This window comes from Salvelinus fontinalis, chromosome 17 (assembly GCF_029448725.1).
Source record: "Salvelinus fontinalis isolate EN_2023a chromosome 17, ASM2944872v1, whole genome shotgun sequence".
NCBI classification, from domain to species: domain Eukaryota; kingdom Metazoa; phylum Chordata; class Actinopteri; order Salmoniformes; family Salmonidae; genus Salvelinus; species Salvelinus fontinalis.
In genome coordinates, this window is record NC_074681.1 from 28948104 (window position 1) to 28971591 (window position 23488).

General features: G+C 41.6%; 1 protein-coding gene across 2 annotated transcripts in view; it reads right to left on the reverse strand.

Moving 5' to 3' along the window:
• LOC129814119 (E3 ubiquitin-protein ligase COP1-like) overlaps positions 1-23488 on the reverse strand; it is a 33333-nt gene that overhangs the window by 5897 nt on the left and 3948 nt on the right. Inside the window, exons 5-15 of one of the 2 annotated variants that reach the window (XM_055866930.1) lie at positions 22723-22842; positions 21784-21852; positions 21618-21677; positions 21281-21372; positions 14168-14228; positions 13763-13877; positions 13332-13467; positions 12327-12470; positions 12016-12124; positions 8164-8242; positions 7889-8005 (exon numbers count right to left, since the gene is read on the reverse strand). In XM_055866930.1, coding sequence (XP_055722905.1) covers positions 7889-8005; positions 8164-8242; positions 12016-12124; positions 12327-12470; positions 13332-13467; positions 13763-13877; positions 14168-14228; positions 21281-21372; positions 21618-21677; positions 21784-21852; positions 22723-22842 — 1102 coding nt within the window. Of the gene's footprint in view, positions 1-7888; positions 8006-8163; positions 8246-12015; positions 12125-12326; positions 12471-13331; positions 13468-13762; positions 13878-14167; positions 14229-21280; positions 21373-21617; positions 21678-21783; positions 21853-22722; positions 22843-23488 lie in introns of both variants that reach the window. The other variant, XM_055866929.1, reaches the window with a different exon arrangement.

Here is a 23488-nt window from a genome sequence, read left to right on the forward strand (position 1 = left end):
ACACAGAAAAGAAGCTGCTGGAGACGACCAAAGAGATGGTCAACGTAAAGAAAAGACTGAAAATAATTGAGATGATGGCCAAGAGGAAGCAGGTAATTGTCAACATAGAAGGCAGAGAGGTCCAGAAGAAAACTACTAAGAGAGGTCAGAGAACATCACCCAATAACAGCCAGAGAAGACTAATGCGAACTTGTTAGCCACTTCCTTCATCAAAATTTGAAAAAAAGGGCCAGATAGTGTCCGTTACGGCTCTCTTACGGAATATCTTCATAGAAGATTGTCTGTCAAGGCACAACCTTTCCAAGCCTTATTTATTTAAACTTAAGCCATTTTGGATTGGCCAGCGAAGATTCACAGACAGAGAAACATGTGCTCGCATTAAAACTTTGGCTTGAAGATAAAGACGCTCCATCAGCTTGGGGTCACAGAAATATCATCCCCAAGAGACACTTCACAGGCCAGTGTGTGTAGTGATGATGACGTGCTATTCTAATGTTTATGTATGTGTTGTTTTTGTGTGTTCTCTGATTTTAGACTACAGTGGCTTGCGAAAGTATTCACCCCCTTGGCATTTTTCCTATTTTGTTGCCTTACAACCTGGAATTATAATATATTTTTGGGGAGTTCGTATAATTTGATTAACACAACATGCCTACCACTTTGAAGATGCAAAATATTTTTTATTGTGACACAAACAAGAAATAAGACAAAAAAATGGAAAACTTGAGTGTGCATAACTATTCACCCACCCAAAGTCAATACTTTGTAGAGCCACCTTTTGCAGCAATTACAGCTGCAAGTCTCTTGGGGTATGTCTCTATAAGCTTGGAACATCTAGCCACTGGGATTTTTGCCCACTTTTCAAGGCAAAACTGCTACAGCTCCTTCAAGTTGGATGGGTTCCGATGGTGTACAGCAATCTTTAAGTTATACCACAGATTCTCAACTGGATTGAGGTCTGGGCTTGACTAGGCCATTCCAAGACATTTAAAAATTTCCCCTTAAATCACTTGTGTTGCTTTAGCAGTATGTTTAGGGTCACTGTCGTGCTGGAAGGTGAACCTCCGACCCAGTCTCAAATCTCTTGAAGATTGAAACAGGTTTCCTCAAGAATTTCCCTGTATTTAGCGCCATCCAGCATTCCTTCAAATTCTGACCAGTTTCCCAGTCCCTGTCAATTAAAAACATACCCACAGCATGATTCTGCCACCTCCATGCTTCACTGTGGAGATGGCGTTCTCGGGGTGATTAGAGGTGTTGGGTTTGCGCCAGACATAGCGTTTTCCTTGATGGCCAAAATGCTAAATTTTAGTCTCATCTAACCAGAGTACCTTCATCTATATGTTTTGGGAGTCTCCCACATGCCTTTTGGCGAACACCAAACGTGTTTGCTTATTTTTTTTAAATTTAAGCAATGGCTTTTTTCTAGACACTCTTCCAGTAAAGCCCAGCTCTGTGGAGTGTACAGCTTAAAGTGGTCCTATGGACAGATACTCCAATCTCCGCTGTGGAGCTTTGCAGCTCCTTCAGGGTTATCTTTGGTCTCTTTGTTGCCTCTGATTAATGCCCTCCTTGCCTAGTCCGTGAGTTTTGGTGGGCGGCCCTCTCTTGGCAGGTTTGTTGGGGTGCCATATTCTATCCATTTTTTAATAACGGATTTAAAATGGTGCTCCATTGGATATTCAAAGTTCCTGATATTTTTTTAATAATCCAACCCTGATCTGTACTTCACAACTTTGTCCCTGACCTGTTTGGAGAGTTCCTTGGTCTTCATAGTGCCGCTTGCTTGGTGGTGCCCCTTGCTTGGTGGTATGGTAGACTCTGGGGCCTTTCAGAACAGGTGTATATACAGTTGAAGTCAGAAGTTTACATACACCTTAGCCAAATACATTTAAACTCAGTTTTTCACAATTCCTGACATTTAATCCTAGTAAAAAACACCTCGTCTTAGGCCAGTTAAGATCACCACCTTATTTTAAGAATGTTAAATGTCAGAATAATAGTAGAGAATGATTTATTTCAGCTTTAAATTTCTTTCATCACATTCCCAGTGGGTCAGAAGTGTACATGCACTCAATTAGTATTTGGTAGCATTGCCTCAAAATTGTTTAACTTGGGTCAAAGGTTTTGGGTAGCATTCCACAAGCTTAAACAATAAGTTGGGTGAATTTTTGCCCATTCCTCCTGACAGAGCTGGTGTAACTGAGGCAGGTTTGTAGGCCTCCTTGCTCGCACAGGTTTTTCAGTTCTGCCCTCAAATTTTCTATGGGATTGAGGTCAAGGCTTTGCGATGGCCACTCCAATACATTCACTTTGTTGTCCTTAAGCCATTTTGCCACAACTTTGGAAGTATGCTTGGGGTCATTGTCCATTTGGAAGACCCCTTTGCGACCAGGATTTAACTTCCTGACTGATGTCTTGAGATGTTGCTTCAATATATCTACATACATTTCCTACCTCATGATGCCATCTATTTTGTGAAGTGCACCAGTCCCTCCTGCAGCAAAGCACCCACACAACGTGATGTTGCCACCCCCGTGCTTCACGGTTGGGACGGTGTTCTTTGGCTTGAAAGCCTCCCCCTTTTTTCTCCAAACATAACGATGGTCATTATGGCCAAACAGTTCTATTTTTGTTTCATCAGACCAGAGGACATTTCTCCAAAAAGTCTGATCTTTGTCACCATGTGGGTTGCAAACCGTAGTCTGGCTTTTTTATGGCGGTTTTGGAGCAGTGGCTTCTTCCTTGCTGAGCAGCCTTTCAGGTTATATCAATATAGGACTTGTTTTACTGTGTATATAGGATGCACCAATTTTGAGTCTCATAATAATAAATTATTATTTTATAAATTTGCAAAACATTTCTCAACCTGTCTTTGCTTTGTCATTATTGGGTATTGTGTGTGTGTGTGTGTGTGTGTGTGTGTGTGTGTGTGTGTGTGTGTGTTGCGGAGGAAACATTTTCTTAAATCCATTTGAGTCTGTAAAGTAGGAAAATGTAGAAAAAGTATACACACACACACATATATATATATATATATATATATTACACACACACACACACTTTTGTACCTGTTTCCTCCAGCATCTTCACAAGGTCCTTTGCTGTTGTTTTAGGATTGATTTGCACTTTTCGCACAAAAGCACGTTCATCTCTAGGAGACAGAACGTGTCTCCTTCCTCAGCGGTATGATGGCTGCGCGGTCCCATGGTGTTATACTTGCATACTATTGTTTGTACAGATGAACGTGGTACCTTCAGGCGTTTGGAAATTTCTCCCAAGGATGAATCAGACTTGTGGAGATCTACAATCTTTTTCTGAGGTCTTGGCTGATTTTTTTTGATTTTCCCATGATGTCAAGCAAAGAGGCACAGCGTTTGAAGTTAGGCCTTGAAATACATCCACATGTACACCTCCAATTGACTCAAATTATGTCAATTAGCCTATCAGAAGCTTCTAAACCCATGACACAATTTTCTGGAATTTTCCAAGCTGTTTAAAGGCGCCGTCAACTTAGTGTATGTAAACTTCTGACCCACTGGAATTGTGATACAGTGAATTATAAGTGAAATAATCTGTCTGTAAACAATTGTTGGAAAAATTACTTGTGTCATGCACAAAGTAGATGTTCTAACCGACTTGCCCAAACTATAGTTAGTTAACAAGAAATTTGTGGAGTGGTTGAAAAACAAGTTTTAATCACTCCAACATAAGTGTACGTAAACTTCCGACTTCAACTGTATACTGAGATCATGTGACAGATCACGTGACACTTAGTTAAATACAGTCCACCTGTGTGCAATCTAAGACTTCTGAAGGTAATTGGTTGCAACAGATCTTATTTAGGGGCTTCATAGCAAAAGGGGTTAATACATATGCACGCACCACTTTTCCGTTTTACATTTTTCCGTTTTAAAACAAGTAATTTCTTTCATTTCACTTCACCAATTTGGACTATTTTGTCAATGTCCATTACAAGAAATCCAAATAAAAACCAATTTAAATTACAGATTGTAATGCACCAAAGTAGCAAAAATACCAAGGGGGTGAATACTTTTGCAAGGCACTGTATTGTTTGTTCTGTACTTTGAAGCACTGCAAAATGAAATTGATTGAACTTGAATCCATGATTGTGCCAATATTATCTAATTTATTTTCTACATCAAATTGTATAATGTTTTTAACCATACCTCTGTCTTAGTATACTTATTATCATTATCGAAATCATCAACCCCATTTTCGAAACCTATGTATCATTACTGCAACAGGTGTTAATTTAATGAATGGAAAAATAGTAGTTTGCTTTTAACTGCATGTGCAGATTATCTACGTTATGTTCTTCAGGCTTGCCACATTTTGAAAATATGTCAGGTTTCAATGAAATATCAAAAATATTAGGTTGTAGATTGCAGAAGGTGTTGCGGTAATGAGAGAAATCAGTCAAAATCAAATAAAAAATGTAATTAAAAAATATATATTATTTCAGAGTTTCAAGTAACTGTGCATGACTTAATATTTTTTTTAATGTATTACCTTTCCTAATGGTCTTGTGGTTTTCAAACCATTGCCTTAATGAGATTTTTAAAAGACTTGTTTCGGGAAAATATGTTCAAAAGGTGTTAAATTGTCAGTAAATGTTTATAAATTAATGCTCACAAACACTTCAGACCTTGTTATTAATGTCTAAAAAGGAAATTTGTTGATGCAAGTATTTTTAAAGATTTCATGTTTGAAATCAAAGAAACCAAGATTGTGAGAATCACCCATTCGGGGAAGTATTCAGACCCCTTGACTTCACATTTTGCTAGGTTACAACTTTATTTATTTTCCTCATGAATCTACACACAATACCCCACAATGACAAAGTGAAAAATAAGGTTTTAGGAATGTTCGCAAAAAAAACCAAACTGAAATATCACATTTACATAAGTATTCAGACCCTCAACTCAGTAGTTCGTAGAAGCACCTTTCGATGCTGTAATCGCTGCCAGTCTTCTTGGGTATGTAGCTACAAGCTTGGCACACCTGTATTTGGGGAGTTTCTCCCATTCTTCTCTGCAGAGCCTCTCAAGCTCTGTCAGGTTGGGTGGGGAGCATCGCTGCACAGCTATTTTCAGTTCTCTCCAGGGATGTTGGATCGGATTCAAGTCCGGTCTCTGGCTGGGCCACTCAAGGACATTCAGAGGCTTGTCTCGAAGCCACTCCTGCGTTGTCTAGGTGGTGTGCTTTGGGTCGTTGTCTTGTTGGAAGGTGAACCTTCGCCCCGGTCTGAGGTCCTGAGCACTCCGGAGCAGGTTTTCTTCAAAGATCACTCTGTACTTTGCTCCGTAAATGTTTTCCTTGATCCTGACTAGTCTCCCAGTCCTTGCCGCTGAAAAACATTCAAACAGCATGATGCTGCCACCACCATGATTCACCGTAGGGATGGTGCCAGGTTTCCTCCAGACGTGACACTTCAATCTTGTTTTTTTCAGACCAGATAATCTTGTTTCTCATGGTTTGGAAGTCCTTTAGGTGCCTGGTGGCAATCTCCAAGCGGGCTGTCATGTGCCTTTTACTGAGGAGTGGCTTCCATCTGGCCAGTCTATCATAAAGGCCTGATTGGTGGAGTGTTGCAGAGATGGTTGTCCTTCTGGCAGGTTCTCCCATCTCCACAGAGGAAAGGGGGATACCTAGTCAGTTGTACAACTGAATGCATTCTGGGTTGGCACCCCCCCTTGTTAGTGCCGTGGCGGAGATCTTTGTGGGCTATACTCGGCCTTGTCTCAGGATTGTAAGTTGGTGGTTGAAGATATCCCTCTAGTGGTGTGGGGGCTGTGCTTTGGCAAAGTGGGTGGGGTTATATCCTTCCTGTTTGGCCCTGTCCGGGGGTATCATCGGATGGGGCCACAGTGTCTAACCCCTCCTGTCTCAGCCTCCAGTATTTATGCTGCAGTAGTTTATGTGTCGGGGGGCTAGGGTCAGTTTGTTATATCTGGAGTACTTCTCCTGTCTTATCCGGTGTCCTGTGTGAATTTAAGTATGCTCTCTCTAATTCTCTCCTTCTCTCTCTCTCTATTTCTCTCTCTCTCTCGGAGGACCTGAGCCATAGGACCATGCGTCAGGACTACCTGGCATGATGACTCCTTGCTGTCCCCAGTCCACCTGGCCTTGCTGCTGTTCCAGTTTCAACTGTTCTGCCTGCGGCTATGGAACCCTGACCTCTCCACCGGATGTGCTACCTGTCCCAGACCTGCTGTTTTCAACTCTCTAGAGACCGCAGGAGCGGTAGAGATACTCTTAATGATCGGCTATGAAAAGCCAACTGACATTTACTCCTGAGGTGCTGACTTGCTACACCCTCGATAACTACTGTGATTATTATTATTTGACCATGCTGGTCATTTATGAACATTTGAACATCTTGGCCATGTTCTGTTATAATCTCCACCCGGCACAGCCAGAAGAGGACTGGCCACCCCTCATAGCCTGGTTCCTCTAGGTTTCTTCCTAGGTTTTGGCCTTTCTAGGGAGTTTTTCCTAGCCACCGTGCTTCTACACCTGCATTGCTTGCTGTTTGGGGTTTTAGGCTGGGTTTCTGTACAGCACTTTGAGATATTAGCTGATGTACAAAGGGCTATATAAATACATTTGATTTGAATGCATTCAACTGAAATGTGTCTTCCACATTTAAACCAACCCCTCTGAATCAGAGAGGTGCAGAGGTCTGCCATAATCGACACCCACGTCTTCGGCACCCGGGAACAGTGGGTTAACTGCCTTGCTCAGAGGCAGAACAACTCGGGAGTCGATCCAGCAACTTTTCGGTTACTGGCCCAACACTAACCACTGGAGCTCTGTCAGAGTGACCATTGTGGTGTTGGTCACCTCCCTGACCAAGGCCTTTCTCACCCGATTGCTCAGTTTGGCCGGGTGGTCTGATCTAGGAAGTCCAAAACCTCTTCCATTTAGAGCTTCCTGAGTGACGCGGCGGTCTAAGGCACTTGATCGATCACGGGCTGTCTCAGCCGGCTGCGACTGGGAGACCCATAAGGCAGCGCACAATTGACCCAGCATCATCCGGGTTTGAGGAGGATTTGGCCGGCTGGGATGTCCTTGTCTCATCGCGCTTTTGCGACTCCTTGTGGCAGGCCGGGCACATGCACACTGACTTAGGTCACCAGTTGGATGGTGTTTCCTCTGACACATTGATGCGGCTTGCTTCCGGGTTAAGCAAGCAGTGTGTCAATAAGCCGTGCGGCTTGGCAGGGTCGTGTTTCAGAGGACGGACGGCTGTCGACCTTTGCCTCTCCCGAGTAACTACCAATTGCATATCACAAAATTGTGGAGAAAAAGATAATTAAATACAACTTCTTCCATTTAAGAATGATGGAGGCTATTGTGTTCTTGGGGACCTTCAATGCTGCAGAAATGTTTTGGTACCCTTCCCCAGATCTGTACCTCGACACAATCCTGTCTCGGAGTTCTACGGACAATTCCTTCCACCTCATGGCTTGGTTTTTGCTCTGACATACACTGTCAACTGTGGGACCTTATATAAACAGGTGTGCCACTTTCCAAATCATGTCCAATCAATTTAATTTATCACAGGTGGACTCCAGTCAAGTTGTATAATCAATGGAAACAGGATGCAGCTGAGCTCAATTTCTATTCTCATAGCAAAGGGTCTGACTACTTATGTAAATAAGGTAGTTCTGCTTTTTATTTTTACTAAATGTGGAAACATTTCTAAAAAGCTGTTACCACTTTGTCATTATGGGGTATTGTGTGTAGATTGATGAGGATTTATTTTATTTAATCCATTTTAGAATAAGACTAACAAAATGTGGAAATAGTCAAGGGGTCTGAATACTTTCCGAAAGCATTGTAGCGTCACAGATGAACCTACCTGCACAACCAAAAGCAAGATGATACCTCGACGTTGGACTGAACTTTACACAGCACACATTTGCTTTGGCCTCGATGCTGGCAACTGAATTGTCAAGGTTGGTAGACCATAACTTCACTGAAAGATAAAACAAAAACCATATGCAATCCTAGATCAATAACAAAACAACAAAGATGTTGAAACTAGCACTATGTTCACTTTAAATCCAGCAGGCATCTTGTTGATTAGGACACAGGGAGAAGTGCAAACAAACGATTGCATTGTTTCAACATTACCTTTTGCATCATCAGAACCAGAAGCTAGAAGCTTGGGATCCATGAGGTTGAAATCGACACTCCAACACCTTTTCTCATGCTCCTGAAGGAACATCACAGGTGTGAAACAAACATAACTGACTTCTATAACGGAAGAGATTTCAAATCTACAGATCATTCTACCCCCAAAGAATCTCACTAGCCCAGGAGAACAGTGTATATTTTAGCAATGGTTTACTTTCAAGACAGAGTGCATGAAATATGTATTTAATACATCTGCAAAGTGGACGTTTCCATTTAGTAATGGATATACTGTAGTGTCTAAACAACCAAACAAAAGGTAAAAGCTTCTGGGTATAGGGGGCATTAGCAGCAACAATATACACAGCTGTGGTCTGTTCCATTGTATTGGAGCAGTGGTATTTGAAAGTGGGGAACCTCGGGAAATGAGTGCGCCAGGGGAAACATTTATAAACCATGCATACGTACAAAATATACACCAAAATGTGTGTGTATCAGTTCCCACAATAGTTGACATTTATAAAAACTTGACGGGAGAATGGCCTTTCCTCCACGCAAAGATTAGACCATGCGTACGCACATCTTCTAGTGGTTCAAGAATTTTATGGCAAGCAGGCAATTAGGGCTAAGTATTTTGTGCAAATGAGGAATATGACATGCTTATTCATGGGCTCCCGAGTGGCGCAGCGGTCTAAGGCACTGCATCTCAGTGCAAGAGGCGTCACTACAGTCCCTGGTTCGAATCCAGGCGGTATCACATCCGGGCCGTAATTGGGAGTCCCATAGGGCGTGGCGCACAATTGGCCTAGCGTCGACCAGGTTTGGCCGGGGTAGGCCATCATTGTAAATAAGAAATTTGTTCTTAACCGACTTGCCTAGTTACATAAAGTTTAAATAAAATAAAAATCATAAAACAAAATACGAAGCAGCCATTTGTCGTTAGTGAGAAGACCGAAAAGTGTGTGCGTTTTATTTCTGGATTCTAAAATAATTACACACAGGAATCTATACTGAACAAAAATATAAAACACAACATGCAACAATTTCAAAGATTTGACTGAGTTACAGTTCATATATGGAAATCAGTCAATTTAAATAAATGAATTAGGACCGAATCTACGGATTTCACATGACTGGGCAAAGGCGCCATCAACATGGTACACACAGCATAGGCCCACCCACTGGGAAGCCAGGCCGAGCCAATCGGCACGAGTTTTTCTCCATAAAGGGATTTATTACATACAGAAATATGCTTCAGCACCCCCTCAGACGATCCCACAGCTGAAGAAGCCGGATGTGGAGTTCCTGGGCTGGCGTGGGTACACGTGGTCTGCAGTTGTGAGGCCGGTTGGATGTACTGCAAAATTATCTAAAACTATGTTGGCGGCGGCTTTTGGTAAATTAACATTCAATTCTCTGGCAACAGCTCTGGTGGACATTCCTGCAGGTATTGTTTGACAACTACAAGCACTGAGCTTGTCTGATGCTTTAAGCACACAAATGACTCAAGAGCCCGATGGGTCACGGTGTTTAAAAAAATGACAGTGAGTGCCTGTGTGACTGGCGCACGTTCTCACTCTCTTCCCTACTGCAGCGAAAAGGCACCACAGCAAGTGTTTATTGTGCTGCCTGTGCTGAAGCTGCAACAATCAGACATTTAGTTGAATTGCTTCTGACTAAAAAGTTCAGTTATCGGGGAAAAAAATCCCTATTCCCCGAAATTGATGAGGAAGACATGCAAAAAAAACTCGAAACTGGCAAATGTTTACTGGTTGCTCAGGAGGGAAAGGGGAAGTCAGATCTGTGGAAGACATTTTTCTTAGTTGTGGAAACTACTGGAGATCAAGAAACTAGTAGGGTATAGGAGGAGCAAGCGTTGCGTGAGTATTGTGTGTGCCAAACAGTTGCTGTTAGATAATATCACTTTTCCGGACTATTTGGAACAGTGTAAACATAGAGTCTGTAAAAAAAAAAGATAAAACCTTTATTACAGCACACTAACAACTGTTGCATGCATTCGTGAATTGAGGTGTATTTATTGTTTAGGCTAATTTTGCTTGATTGCATTTCAAAGCATGAATGTCTCGTATGCTGTGTGATGAAAAGAATAATAAAAGATTGATTGATGCAGTAGCCTATATAAGTATTGAAATATAGGCCTAAGTAAGTTACGGTATTAAGCCTAACAAGACGCGCTCTGAGGCCTACAGATTGATGGTTATACAAGGCTACTATACAAAACCTACTAATGATAACAATATTACTTATCATTATAATGATCATAATAATAATTGCAATAACAAGATGGAGATCAAGAAAAAGGAGGGTATAGGAACGAGAGCTGCGTGTATATTGTGTGTGACAAACAGGTGCAGTTAGATGACAATATACATTTTCTGCCTGTTTGGAACAGTGTAAACAACACTAAATAACTTAAGTAATACCAGTCTGTCCTAACTGAAAATAAATTGTAAGGCCTTTATCACAGCATAGCAAAGATTTAAAAAAACAGCTGAATGTGTGAAATTGCTTTCTCCAACATTTTGTTGTTGCATGAGGCTTGGTGCTCACAGAACCAGTAGGCTATTAAACACTCAAACAGGCAACAGAAGCAAGATCGTCTAACGCTGTTTTAGAGAATTTGGCAGCATGTCCAACCGGCCTCACAACACAGACCACGTGTAATCACGCCAGCTCATGAACTCCACATCCAGCTTCTTCACTAGCAGGAATGTCTGAGAACTGTCCACCTGAACAGCTGATGAAACCTAAGAGTATTTCTGTCTGTAATAAAGCCCTTTAAAATCGGGGAAAAACTCATTCTGACTGGCTGGGCCTGGCACCATGGCTGTGTCCCTGCCCATATCTTTTGAAATCCATAAATTAGTGCCAAATTAATTTATTCCAATTGACTGATTTCCTTATAAAAAATAACTCTGCATGTAGCATTTATATTTTTGTTCAGTATATTTTCAAGTTTTGCTGTATGTAATCCCCTAGGCAGTGCGGTTTATAGCATGGATACTATTACTGTGTGTAGCCTACAGTAATTTCAATTTGTTTTTTTGGCATCCTATGCCATTACATTACCCTCGTGCACAAAGCGAGGTCCATAGAGAAATGGTTTGTTGAGATCGGTGTGGAAGAACTTGACTAGCCTGCACAGAGCCCTGACCTCAAACACATCGAACTCCTTTGGGATGAATTAGAAAACCGACTGCGAGCCAGGCCTAATTGCACAAATTTAGTGCCCGACCACACTAATGCTCATGGCTGAATGTAAGCAAGTCCCTGCAGCAATGTTCCACATTCTAGCAGAAAACCTTCCCAGAAGAGTGGAGGCTGTCATAGCAGTAAAGGGGGGACCAAATCCATATTAATGCAGATGATTTTGGAATGAGATTTTTGACGACATTGTTGAATTCAAATGTTCTGCTGACAGGTCCACAACAATTTGCCATCATTGTCTCTTTCAGAAACGGACAATCCTTTGCCAGATACAACATAAATTACAGCAAAAAATGTAACATTCTGCCAACACAGGAAATAGACCGGTAGCTTATTTAAAATACTTGACAGTATGGGGAGACTACAGTGTGACTGTCCGATAGAAACACAATAATCTATTGTTAAACAAAATATTGAACAACAACTTATCCTTTGAATAGAAGTATGGGCTGAAGCATACTTTTAAATTGTTTCCAATATACAGTCAATCTTGCAGGATGCGGGGAGAGGCACTCGCTATAGGCAGCATGCATGTTTAGTTTGAAAAAGTCACTGTGAAATATAAAAACATTCTGCCTACAGCTCTACAGAAATGTGGTTATAAAGGAGGCCCCTGGTGCATACCTGATAGACCTTTGACCTTTGGCCAGTGAAACCATCCCACAGGATGACTGTTCCCTCGTAGTCACTGCTAGCCAACAGATTCTTGTGGTAGCTGCTCCAGCTGATACAGCTGAAATACAAAATGCATGGGGATGTAAGAGCCGAGAACTGTTCTTCCATGTTTCTAGGAGGATTATTGAATGTGCTAGATATAGAAAACATACGGAAATCTATGCCAGCTTTTAAAACAAAACCCCAAATTGTTAAGCGTATAGTTTCTATTATAATACAGAGTTGGTAATTCTCAACGATAAAATGGGGTTAAAGGGCACCTGATTTTGGAGTTGCACGTCATTTCATTGACAGGGTAATGAATGTCCACAGCATCCTGGATCACAGTACCATATTCAAACACCTTGATTTTCTTGGTGACGCCGGCGATGGCAAAGTAATCGCCGTCACGGTCAAATTCAATACTGCAGAGACAGAGAGAGCAAAACATCAAGCTCAATAGCCAATAAGACGTCACATCAAACGAGTAACACAATGGCAAATGTAGGTGCAATAAAGCAATACTTCATGATTTGTAAAGCATGGTAGCCTATTCCCTATATAGTTCAGTGCACTACTTTTGACCTGCACTATATAGGGAATGGGGCGCCAACTGGGAAAACACCATGTCTCCCATTAGATTGCAATTTTTCCATAGAGATAGAGGCAGCAAACGACATTGCAGTACCTTCTGCTACACTCCAGTGGCAAATAGAAGATGTATTGTGATACAAGAGCACCCTCCGCAGGTCAAAGTACATACTAACCATTAGGATGGAGCTAAATCTAACGAGTAGAATCAGAAAGCTGGTGGACTCAATGGGCCAGGTTCTCTGACCTTAATTAAACCTAGACGAAAAAGAAAGCTCAAGGGAGAATCTAACGTGCTGCTACTCTGTTATTATCTATGCATAGTCATTTTAACAACTTTATCTACATGTACATATTACACCGACTAACTGGTGTCCGCGCCCATTGACTCTATACCAGTACCCCCTGTATATAGACTCGCTATTGTTATTTTACTGCTGCTTTTTAATTATTTGTTACTTTTACTTATTCTTATTTATTTAAAAAAATATATATATTTTTTTTACTGCATTGTTGGTTAGGGCTTGTAAGTAATCACTAAGGTCTACACCTGTTGAATTCAGCGCATGTGACAAATAACATTTGATTTGATTTATTCCAGGACTAGGCTTAGTCAAGGTCTGGGAAACTGGCCCTATGACAGTAACTAATATGCTAAGCCATCAAAAGGTTTTGTGTTTGACAGTTGAAATTACCTAGAGACAATACTGGAGCCATTGTAGAGATCACTAGCATAAGACAGGGTCGCCAACGGCCGCACAGAGTTGAAGCGTGTGAACTTTGAGAGACACTCCATGAAATCATCCAGTTGATTTAAGTTCCTGGTGTCATCTAAAACAAGACAAACAAATATTGAATCCAGAACACACTTAGAAAATTAATAATGTTTTAGTTGTTTATTATGGGATTTGTCCTCATGTCTTGGCAGGAACCTCAAGTCTAAATTATGTTCTGCAAGATAATGTAGTTTAGTCAAGTAAAAGTTGTCGTGGTCATTTGTGGGAGATGCTGTCAACCTTCTTCTTTTGGAATACAAGGACATGACTTCACCCAGATATGGACCTCATTCCAGAGAAGCCTTTTAAGTAGCGCTGTATAATCCAAATTCTACTGAAACCTAGGTTACCTGTTATCCGCGTCATCCGGTCAGAGAAGTAGCATTGCTCCAGATCTTCAAAGTGTGCTGTGAGCCTCTTTCTCCGAGAAGCCAGAGTGCTGTTGTACCATGTTTGTCTCTTCCCCTGACGGTGAAATAGAAGACTTAAAATCAAACATGAGACACTAAACACATACATTTGCAAATCGTGAACCTGAAAAAACAAAATCAATGGTTCTCTATGGCTGCGTTCCGATTTTCCACCCTTCTCCAGTGTAAACTTGCACACTTTGTCGCATGGATTTAACAATGGTGAAAACTCACCCCATCCAATGCTTACACCAATCCTATGCATTTAAATCCATGATGACTAGAAGGGTGGAGATTTGGGATGCAGCGTATGACTCTCAGAAAATTACAGTGGGTCAGACTTACCTGTGAAGTTCCACCAAAACCTGGAGGTTGACTCACATACTCTGTAGAATCTATAAGACTACTGCAAAGACAAGACTTGTTACCGTAAGTATATATACAGTACCAGTCAAAACTTGACACACCTACTCATTCCAGGGCTTTTCTTTATATTTACTATTTTCTACATTGTAGAATAATAGTGAAGACATCAAAAGTCTGAAATAACACATATGGAATCATGTGGTAACCAAAAATATTGTTTTATTTTTTAATATTTTTTTTATTTTTTATTATTTCATCTTTATTTAACGAGGTAGACCAGTTGAGAACAAGTTCTCATTTACAACTGCGACCTGGCCAAGATAAAGCAAAGCAGTGCGACAAACACAGAGTTACACATGGAAAACAAACATACAGTCAATAACACAATAGAAAAAAAGTCTGTATACAGTGTGTGCAAATGGCGTGAGGTGGTAAGGCAATAAATAGGCCAGAGTAGCGAAGTAATTACAATTTAGCAAATGAACACTGGAGTGATAGATGTGCAGATGATGATGTGCAAGTAGAAATACTGGTGTGCAAAAGAGCAAAAAGTAAATAAAAACAATATGGGGATGACATCGGTAGATTGGATGGGTGTGCTATTTACAGATGGGCAGTGTCCAGCTGCAGCGATCGGTTAGCTGCTCAGATAGCTGATGTTTAAAGTTAGTAAGTGAGATATGAGTCTCCAACTTCAGTGATTTTTGCAATTCGTTCCAGTCATTGGCAGCAGAGAACTGGAAGGAAAGGTGGCCAAAGGAAGTGTTGGCAATGGGGATGACCAGTGAGATATACCTGCTGGAGCACGTGCTACAGGTGGGTGTTGTTATCGTGACCAGTGAGCTGAGATAAGGCAGAGCTTTACCTAGCAAAGACTTACAGAGCTAGTTGGTCTGGCGACGAGAGCATACAGGTTGCAGTGGTGGGTGGTTTATGGGGCTTTGGTGACAAAACGGATGGCACTGTGATAGACTGCATCCAGTTTGCTGAGGAGAGTGTTGGAGGCTATTTTGTCATCGCCGAAGTCAAGGATCAGAGGATTGTCAGTTTTACGAGGGTATGTTTGGCGGTGAGTGAAGGATGCTTTGTTGCAAAATATGAAGACGATTATCAATTTAATTTTGGATTGGAGATGCTTAATGTGAGTCTGGAAGGAGAGTTTACAGTCTAGCCAAACACCTAGGCATTTGTAGTTGTCCACATATTCTAAGTCAGAACCGTCCAGAGTAGTGATGCTAGTCGGGCGGGCAGCGATCGGTTGAAAAGCATGCATTTAGTTTTACTAGCGTTTAAGAGCAGTTGGAGGCCACGGAAAGAGTGTTGTATGGCATTGAAGCTCGTTTGGAGGTTAGTTAACACAGTGTCCAAAGAAAGGCCAGATGTATACAGAATGGTGTCGTCTGCGTAGAGGTGGATCAGGGAATCACCCGCAGCAAGAGCGACATCGTTGATATATACAGAGAAAAGAGTCGGCCCGAGAATTGAACCCTGTGGTACCCCCATAAAGACTGCCAGAGGTCCGGACAACAGGCCCTCAGATTTGACACACTGAACTCTAGCTGAGAAGTAGTTGGTGATCCAGGCGAGGCAGTCATTTGAGAAACCAAGGCTGTTGAGTCTGCTGATAAGAATACTGTGATTGACAGAGTCGAATGCCTTGGCCAGGCTGATGAAGACAGCTGCACAGTACTGTCTCTTATCAATGGCGGTTATGATATTGTTTAATACCTTGAGCGTGGCTGAGACTGGTAATAGGGGTTGCAACAATGGCAGCGGAACATTTTAGAAAGAGAGGGTCCAGATGGTCTAGCCCAGCTGATTTGTGCCGGTCCAGGTTTGGGTAACCAGGAGGAAAGCATGGCCAGCCGTAGAGAAATGCTTATTGAAATTCTCGATTATCGTAGATTTATTGGTGGTGACAGTGTTTCCTAGCCTCAGTGCAGTGGGCAGCTGGGAAGAGGTGCTCTTATTCTCCATGGACTTTACAGTGTTCCAAAACTTTTTGGAGTTAGAGCTACAGGATGCAAATTTATGTTTGAAAAAGCTAGCCTTTGCTTCCTGACTGACTACGTGTATTGGTTCCTGACCTCCCTGAAAAGTTGCATATCGCGGGGACTATTCGATGCTAATGCAGTCCGCCACAGGATATTTTTGTGCTGGTCGAGGGCAGTCAGGTCTGGAGTGAACAAGGGGCTATATTTGTTCTTAGTTCTATTTTTTTGAAAGGGGCACGCTTATTTAAGACGGTGCGGAAATTACTTTTAAAGAACGACCAGGCATCCTCTACCGACGGGATGAGGTCAATTACCTTCCAGGTTACCCAGGCCAGGTCAATTAGAAAGGCCTGCTCGCAGAAGTGTTTTAGGGAGAGTTTGACAGTTATGAGGGGTGGCCACTTGACCACGGATCCATAGTGGATGCAGGCAATGAGGCAGTGACGGGATGAGGATCCTGAATGAAAACAGCAGAGGTGTATTTGGAGGGCAAGTTGGTCAGGATAATATCTATGAGGGTGCCCATGTTTACGGATTTAGGGTTGTACCTGGTGGGTTCCTTGATAATTTGTGTGAGATTGAGGGCATCTAGCTTAGATTGTAGGACGGCCGACGTGTTAAGCATATCCCAGTTTAGGTCACCTAACAGAACAAACTCTGAAGATAGATGGGGGGCAATCAATTCACATATGGTGTCCAGGGCACAGCTGGGAGCTGAGGAGGGGTCTATAACAGGCGGCAACAGTGAGATACTTATTTCTGGAGAGATTCATTTTTAAAATTAGAAGCTCGAACTGTTTGGGCATAGACCTGGAAAGTATGACAGAAATTTGCAGGCTCACTCTGCAGTAGATTGCAACTCCTCCCCCTTTCGCAGTTCTATCTTGACAGAAAATGTTGTAGTTGGGGATGGAAATCTGTTGGTGGCCTTCCTAAGCCAGGATTCAGACACGGCAAGGACATCAGGGTTGGCGGAGTGTGCTAAAGCAGTGAGTAAAACAAACTTAGGGAGGAGGCTTCTGTTGTTAACATGCCGGGAGGTGGGCCTGGCTCAAAGCTAGCTGGCTGTGATGATCAGGGGTAATGGTCCAGCGCTTACGGCAGGAAGCGGAGAAAGTGGAGAAAACAGTCCGATACTGGCAAGTATTATCCAGGCTGAAAGTGGATGGGTGTCTGTGCAAAAGGTAAAAGCCGCTAGCAGTGGCAAACAACTTAAGATTCCTTAGAGTAGCCACCCTTTGCTTTGAATACAGCTTTGCACACTGTTGGCATTCTCTCAACCAGCATCATGAGTTAGTCACTTGGAATGCATTTCAATTAACAGGTGTGCCTTGTTAAATGTTAATTTGTGGAATTTCTTTCCTTCTTAATGCGTTTGAGCCAATCAGTGGTAACATGGTAGGGGTGGTATACAGAAGATACCTATATTTGGTAAAATACCAAGTCCATATTATGGCAAAAACAGCTCAAATCAGCAAAGAGAAACGACAATCCATCGTTACTTTAAGACAAAGTCAATCTGAACTGTCAATCCGAACTTTGGAAGTTTCTTCAAGTGCAGTTGCAAATTGCAGTCGAGAGTTAAGATCCTTGGTGTCCACATCACCAACAAACTATCATGGTTCAAACATACCAGGACAGTTGTGAAAAGGGTACAACAAAACATTTTCCCCCTCAGGAGACTGAAAAGATTTGGCATGGGTCCCCAGATCCTCTAAAGGTTCTACAGCTGCACCATCGAGAGCATTCTGACCGGTTGCATCACGGCGCTACAGAGGGTAGTGCGAATGGCCCAGTACATCACTGGGGCCAAGCTTCCTGACATCCAGGACCTTTATAATAGGCAGAGTCAGAGGAAAGCCCATAAAGTTGTCAGAGACTCCAGTCACCCAAGTTGTAGAATGTTTTCTCTGCTACAGCACGGCAAGCGGTACCGGAGCGCCAACTCTAGGACCAGAAAAGGCTCCTCAAAAGCTTAAAGACCGCTGAACAATTAATAAAATCGCCACCGGACAATTTACATTGGTCCCCCCTCCCTTTTGTACACTGCTGCTACTCGCTGTTTATTATCTATGCATGGTCGCTTCACCTCTATGTACAAATTACCTCAACTAACCTGTACCCCTGCACACTGACTAAGTACCGGTGCCCGCTGTATATTGCCTTATTGTTATTCTTATTGTGATCGTTTTTATTATTACTTTTATTTTAGACTACTTGGTAAATATTTGTTTTACTCTTCTTAAACTGCACTGTTGGTTAAGGGCTTGTAAGTAAGCATTTCATGGTAAAGTCTACACGTTGTAGTTTTCGGCGCATGTGACAAAGTTATATTTGATTTGAAAAGCCATCAACCTCTATGATGAAACTGACTCTCATGAAAGAAAGACACACAGTTACCTCTGCTGCAGAGGATAAGTCCATTAGAGTTACCAGCCTCAGAAATTGCAGCCCAAATAAATGCTTCACAGAGTAACAGACATATATCTAAACATCAACTGTTCAGAGGCGACTGCATGAATAAGGCCATCATGGTAGAATTGCTGCAAAGAAAACACTACAAAAGGACACCAATAAGAAGAGCTTGGGCCAAGAAACACAAGCAATACTTGGGCCAAGAAACAAGAGCAATGGACATTAAATCGATGGAAATCTGTCTGAATGACATTTTTGGTGCAAAATCTCAACATGTGTGATTCCCACCGTGAAGCACGGAGGAGGTGTAATGGTGTGTGGGTGCTTTGCTGGTGACACTGTCTGTGATTTATTTAGAATTCAAGGCACACTTTACCAGCATGGCTACCATAGCATTCTGCAGCGATATGCAATCCCATCTGGTTTACGCCTAGTGGGACTATCATTTGTTTTTCAACAAGACAATGACCCAACACACCTCCAGGCTGTGTAAGGGATATTTGACAAAAAAGGAGAGTGATGGAATGCTGCATCAGATGATCTGGCCTCCACAATCACCTGACCTCAACCAATTGAGATGGTTTTGGATGAGTTGGATGGTAGAGTGAAGGAAAAACAAGCCAAGTGTTTAGCATATGTGGGAACTCCTTCAAGACTGTTGGAAAATAATTCCAGGTCAAGCTGGTTGAGAGAATACCAAGAGTGTGCAAAGCTGTCATCAAGGAAAAGGGTGGCTACTTTGAAGAATCTAAAAATATATTTTGATTTAACACTTTTTGGGTTACTATATGATTCTATATGTGTTATTTCATAGATGATGTATTCACCATTATTCTACAATGTAGAAAACTGGTAAAATAAAGGAAAACCTTTGAATGAGTAGGTGTGTCCAAACTCTTGACTGGTACTATGAATATATAAAGTTGAAGTCGGAAGTTTACATACACTTAGGTTTCAGTCATTAAAACTCGTTTTTCAACCACTCCACAAATGTCTTGTTAACTAACTATAGTTTTGGCAAGTTGGTTAGGACATCTACTTTGTGCATGACACAAGTAATTTTTCAACAATTGTTTACAGAAACATTATTTCACTTATAATTCACTGTATCACAATTCCAGTGGGTCAGAAGTTTACATACACTAAGTTGACTGTGCCTTTAAACAGCTTGGAAAAGTCCAGAAAATTATGTCATGGGTTTAGAAGCTTCTGATAGACTAATTGACATAATTTGATCAATTGGAGGTGTACCTGTGGATGTATTTCAAGGCCTAACTTCAAACGCTGTGCCTCTTTGCTTGACATCATGGGAAAATCAATAGAAATCAGCCAAGACCTCAGAAGAAAAAAAAAATCCACAAGTCTGGTTCATCCTTAGGAGCAATTTCCAAATGCCTGAAGGTACCACGTTCATCTGTACAAACAATAGTACGCAAGTATAAACACCATGGGACCACGCAGCCGTCATACCGCTCAGGAAGGAGATGCATTCTGTCTCCTAGAGATGAACGTACTTTGGTGTGCGAAAAGTGCAAATCAATCCCAGAACAACAGCAAAGGACCTTGTGAAGAAGCTGGAGGAAACAGGTACAAAATAATCTATATCCACAGTAAAACGAGTCCTATATCGACATAAGCTGAAAGGCCGCTCAGCAAGCAAGAAGCCACTGCTCCAAAACCACCATAAAAAAGCCAGACTACGGACTGAAACTGCACATGGGGGCAAAGATTGTACTTTTGGAAGAAATGTCCTCTCTTCTGATGAAACAAAATAGAACTGTTTGGCCATACTGACCATCGTTATGTTTGGAGGAAAAAGGGGGAGGCTTGCAAGCCAAAGACCACCAACCCAACCGTGAAGCTTTGGGGTGGCAGCATCATGTTGTGGGGATGCTTTGCTGCAGGAGGGACTGGTGCACTTCACAAAATAGATGGCAACATGAGGGAGGAAAATTATGTGGATATATTGAAGCAACATCTCAAAACATCAGTCAGGAAGTTAAAGCTTGGTCACAAATGGGTCTTCCAAATGGACAATGACCCCAAGCATACTTCCAAAGTTGTGCAAAATGGCTTAAGGACGACAAAGTCAATGTATTGGAGTGGCCATCATAAAGCCCCGACCTCAATCCCATAGAAAATGTGTGGGCAGAACTGAAAAAGCGCGTGCGAGCAAGGAGGCCTACAGACCTGACTCAATTACACCAGCTCTGTCAGGAGGAATGGGGCAAAATTCACCCAACTTATTGTGGGAAGCTTGTGGAAGGCTCCCCAAAATGTTTGACCTAAGTTAAACAATTTAAAGGCAATGCTACCAAATACTAATTGAGTGTAACTTCTGACCCACTGGGAATGTGATAAAAGAAATAAAAGCTGAAATAACATATTCTCTCTACTACTATTCTGACATTTCACATTCTTAAAATAAAGTGGTGATCCTAACTGACCTAAGACAGTGCATTTTTACTAGGATTAAATGTCAGTAATTGTGAAAAACTGAGTTTAAATGTATTTGGCTAAGGTGTATGTAAACTTCCAATTTCAACTGTATCTGTCTCCTGTCAAACCTCAACTCTTTCACACCTTTTAAAGGATATTCATAGAATGATGAATATATTCTGAGTCAGATATTTACTTTGTTCCTTTCACAAGACTAATTGAAGTACAGGACATTTTGTTTTACCTGGGTGCAGGTGAGGGAGCCTCGAAATTAGGTACAGTGCTGTCCAAGTTACGATCCATGTCACTCACTGGCGAGTACAGTCCACTCATTTCCTAGAAAATGTACAATCTATTTCGCTTTAAAAACTCATCAACAGACAGGCTTAACCTGCATAACTGTACATGAAAACCAAAAAACACAGTGGAGGAGTACATTTGTCAAATTCTGTGGTGGTTTCTGAGTCGCGTTTTACTCCAGAACTAGCCTTAATCTGTGTCTAGGAAACTAGACCTCTGAATTCTAATTCATTTCAGGAGTACAGATATGTTAAAATAGCTATCTATGTACATTATTTTACCTCAACACGCTTGATATCCTCCTCCAAAAAGTTTAGCTCCTTCTGCAACTGTTCCAGTTGCTGATTGATAAAACACAATAACAAATGGTTATTTCCTCACAGATTAATACTGTACTTAAATATGGAAATATATTTAGATGCAATCCCAAACAGAGATGGGGTACACCTCTCTTTTATTTCTTCTTGCTTCTTTGAGGAATTCCATTAGGATCTGACGTTGAGCAGCTTGTGATTCCTATGGGAATAAACAGACAGAGTTAAAGGTCGATCGATCAAGGTATGACTATAAAGCGCATTTCTTTTAAATTATCTATGTGATATTGCTACATAGCCTACATAGATAGAACATTACATTCTGAATTTTTATGAAACAGTTTGACAATTTGTATGAGTGAAAGACGCACAGGTAGCCTACACACAAATGAAAAGGAGCAGGCTACAATGATCAACCATCAGGTAGGCTATTGTTTTATATGAATGGAGTTGCAGACATTGGCTGAATAGCGCAGCATAATAGCCTCAATTAGCCTTGCTTCTTTACAACAATTTGACGCAGTCAAGATAGGTACTATCAGATGGTATGATAGATAACCTATGGTAGCAACATGTTTGTCTAACTAGCGTGAGTTGGTTTGGCTGCTTTCTCTCTCTCCCTCCATGCTACACACATAGACTGTCACACACACCGGCCCCTGCTCCTCTCTCACCCCACTGCTGAAACAAGCAGAGCACCAACTCTCTCATGTCGCAAGAGCAGGTCTCCATGGAAGTTTTTAAAAAACACTTTCCCTTAACACACATATTTCAACTAACCAGATATCTGAAAAAATATCATATTATTTGATAACTGATATTTTAAATGCCCATCCCTACTTTATAGGATCAATTTTATGTTAAGAATAAACAAAAGTGTATATTTGACTGGCAGAAAAAACAGCATAGGGATTGACAAGGGTTTGTTAAGGTTAATGTGGTATAGCTTCAGTGAGGTTAAGGTAAAAGTTAGGGTAAAGCATACAAGTTCACATTCGGTTAGCGTAAAGCCGCCCGACGCCATTCATTGTATACTGGTTAAATATGCACTGCCTACACAAAATATACATACCGCTTCCAGCTGTTTCTTTTTCTGTACAAGGAGTCCCAGCATCAAGTTGACATTAGCAAGATCTAGGTTCTCTTGGTCTGTGCCCAGGACATCTTGGAACACTTGCCATCTTGACCCATTCTAAAACATGAGAAATACACAATGAAATGTGTACATACTTTTGGTAAATTAAGTTAACTGTTGAGTTCCTTCACTATTACCTTTAAGAGCGGTTTCCTGGACACAGACAACACCTAGTCCTGGACTACACACCATTTTTTTTTTTTTACTGTATAATAGAAAAGGCTACTGCAGAAAACAGCTGATTTGCTAATTTCCAAAGGCCTACCTATGATTGGGCAGGAGGAATGTAGTAAGGAATAGAAATGCATACTGATCTGCATTTTCAATGTGGCAGTAAGGGGAAAACACACCAGACCAGCGTTTCCCAAACTCGGTCCTCGGGACCCCAAGGGGTGCACGTTTTGGTTTTTGCCCTAACACTACAGTTGATTCAAATGATCAAAGCTTGATGATTAGTTGATTATTTGAATCAGAGCTGGTTTTTGCTTGGGCAATGTGAATCCCTTGAGGTCCAGAGGACAGAGTTTGGGAAACCCTGCACTAGGCCTATATGAAACCATCTTTAACCTACTATTCAGACCACTTTATACACATCCTACACTCTCCCTCACACACACACACACTTTTTCTCACTCACAGACACACCCCCCTCCCAAAGGTTAAGCACCAAACAGAATTTAAGGAACACCAGAATAATAGATTT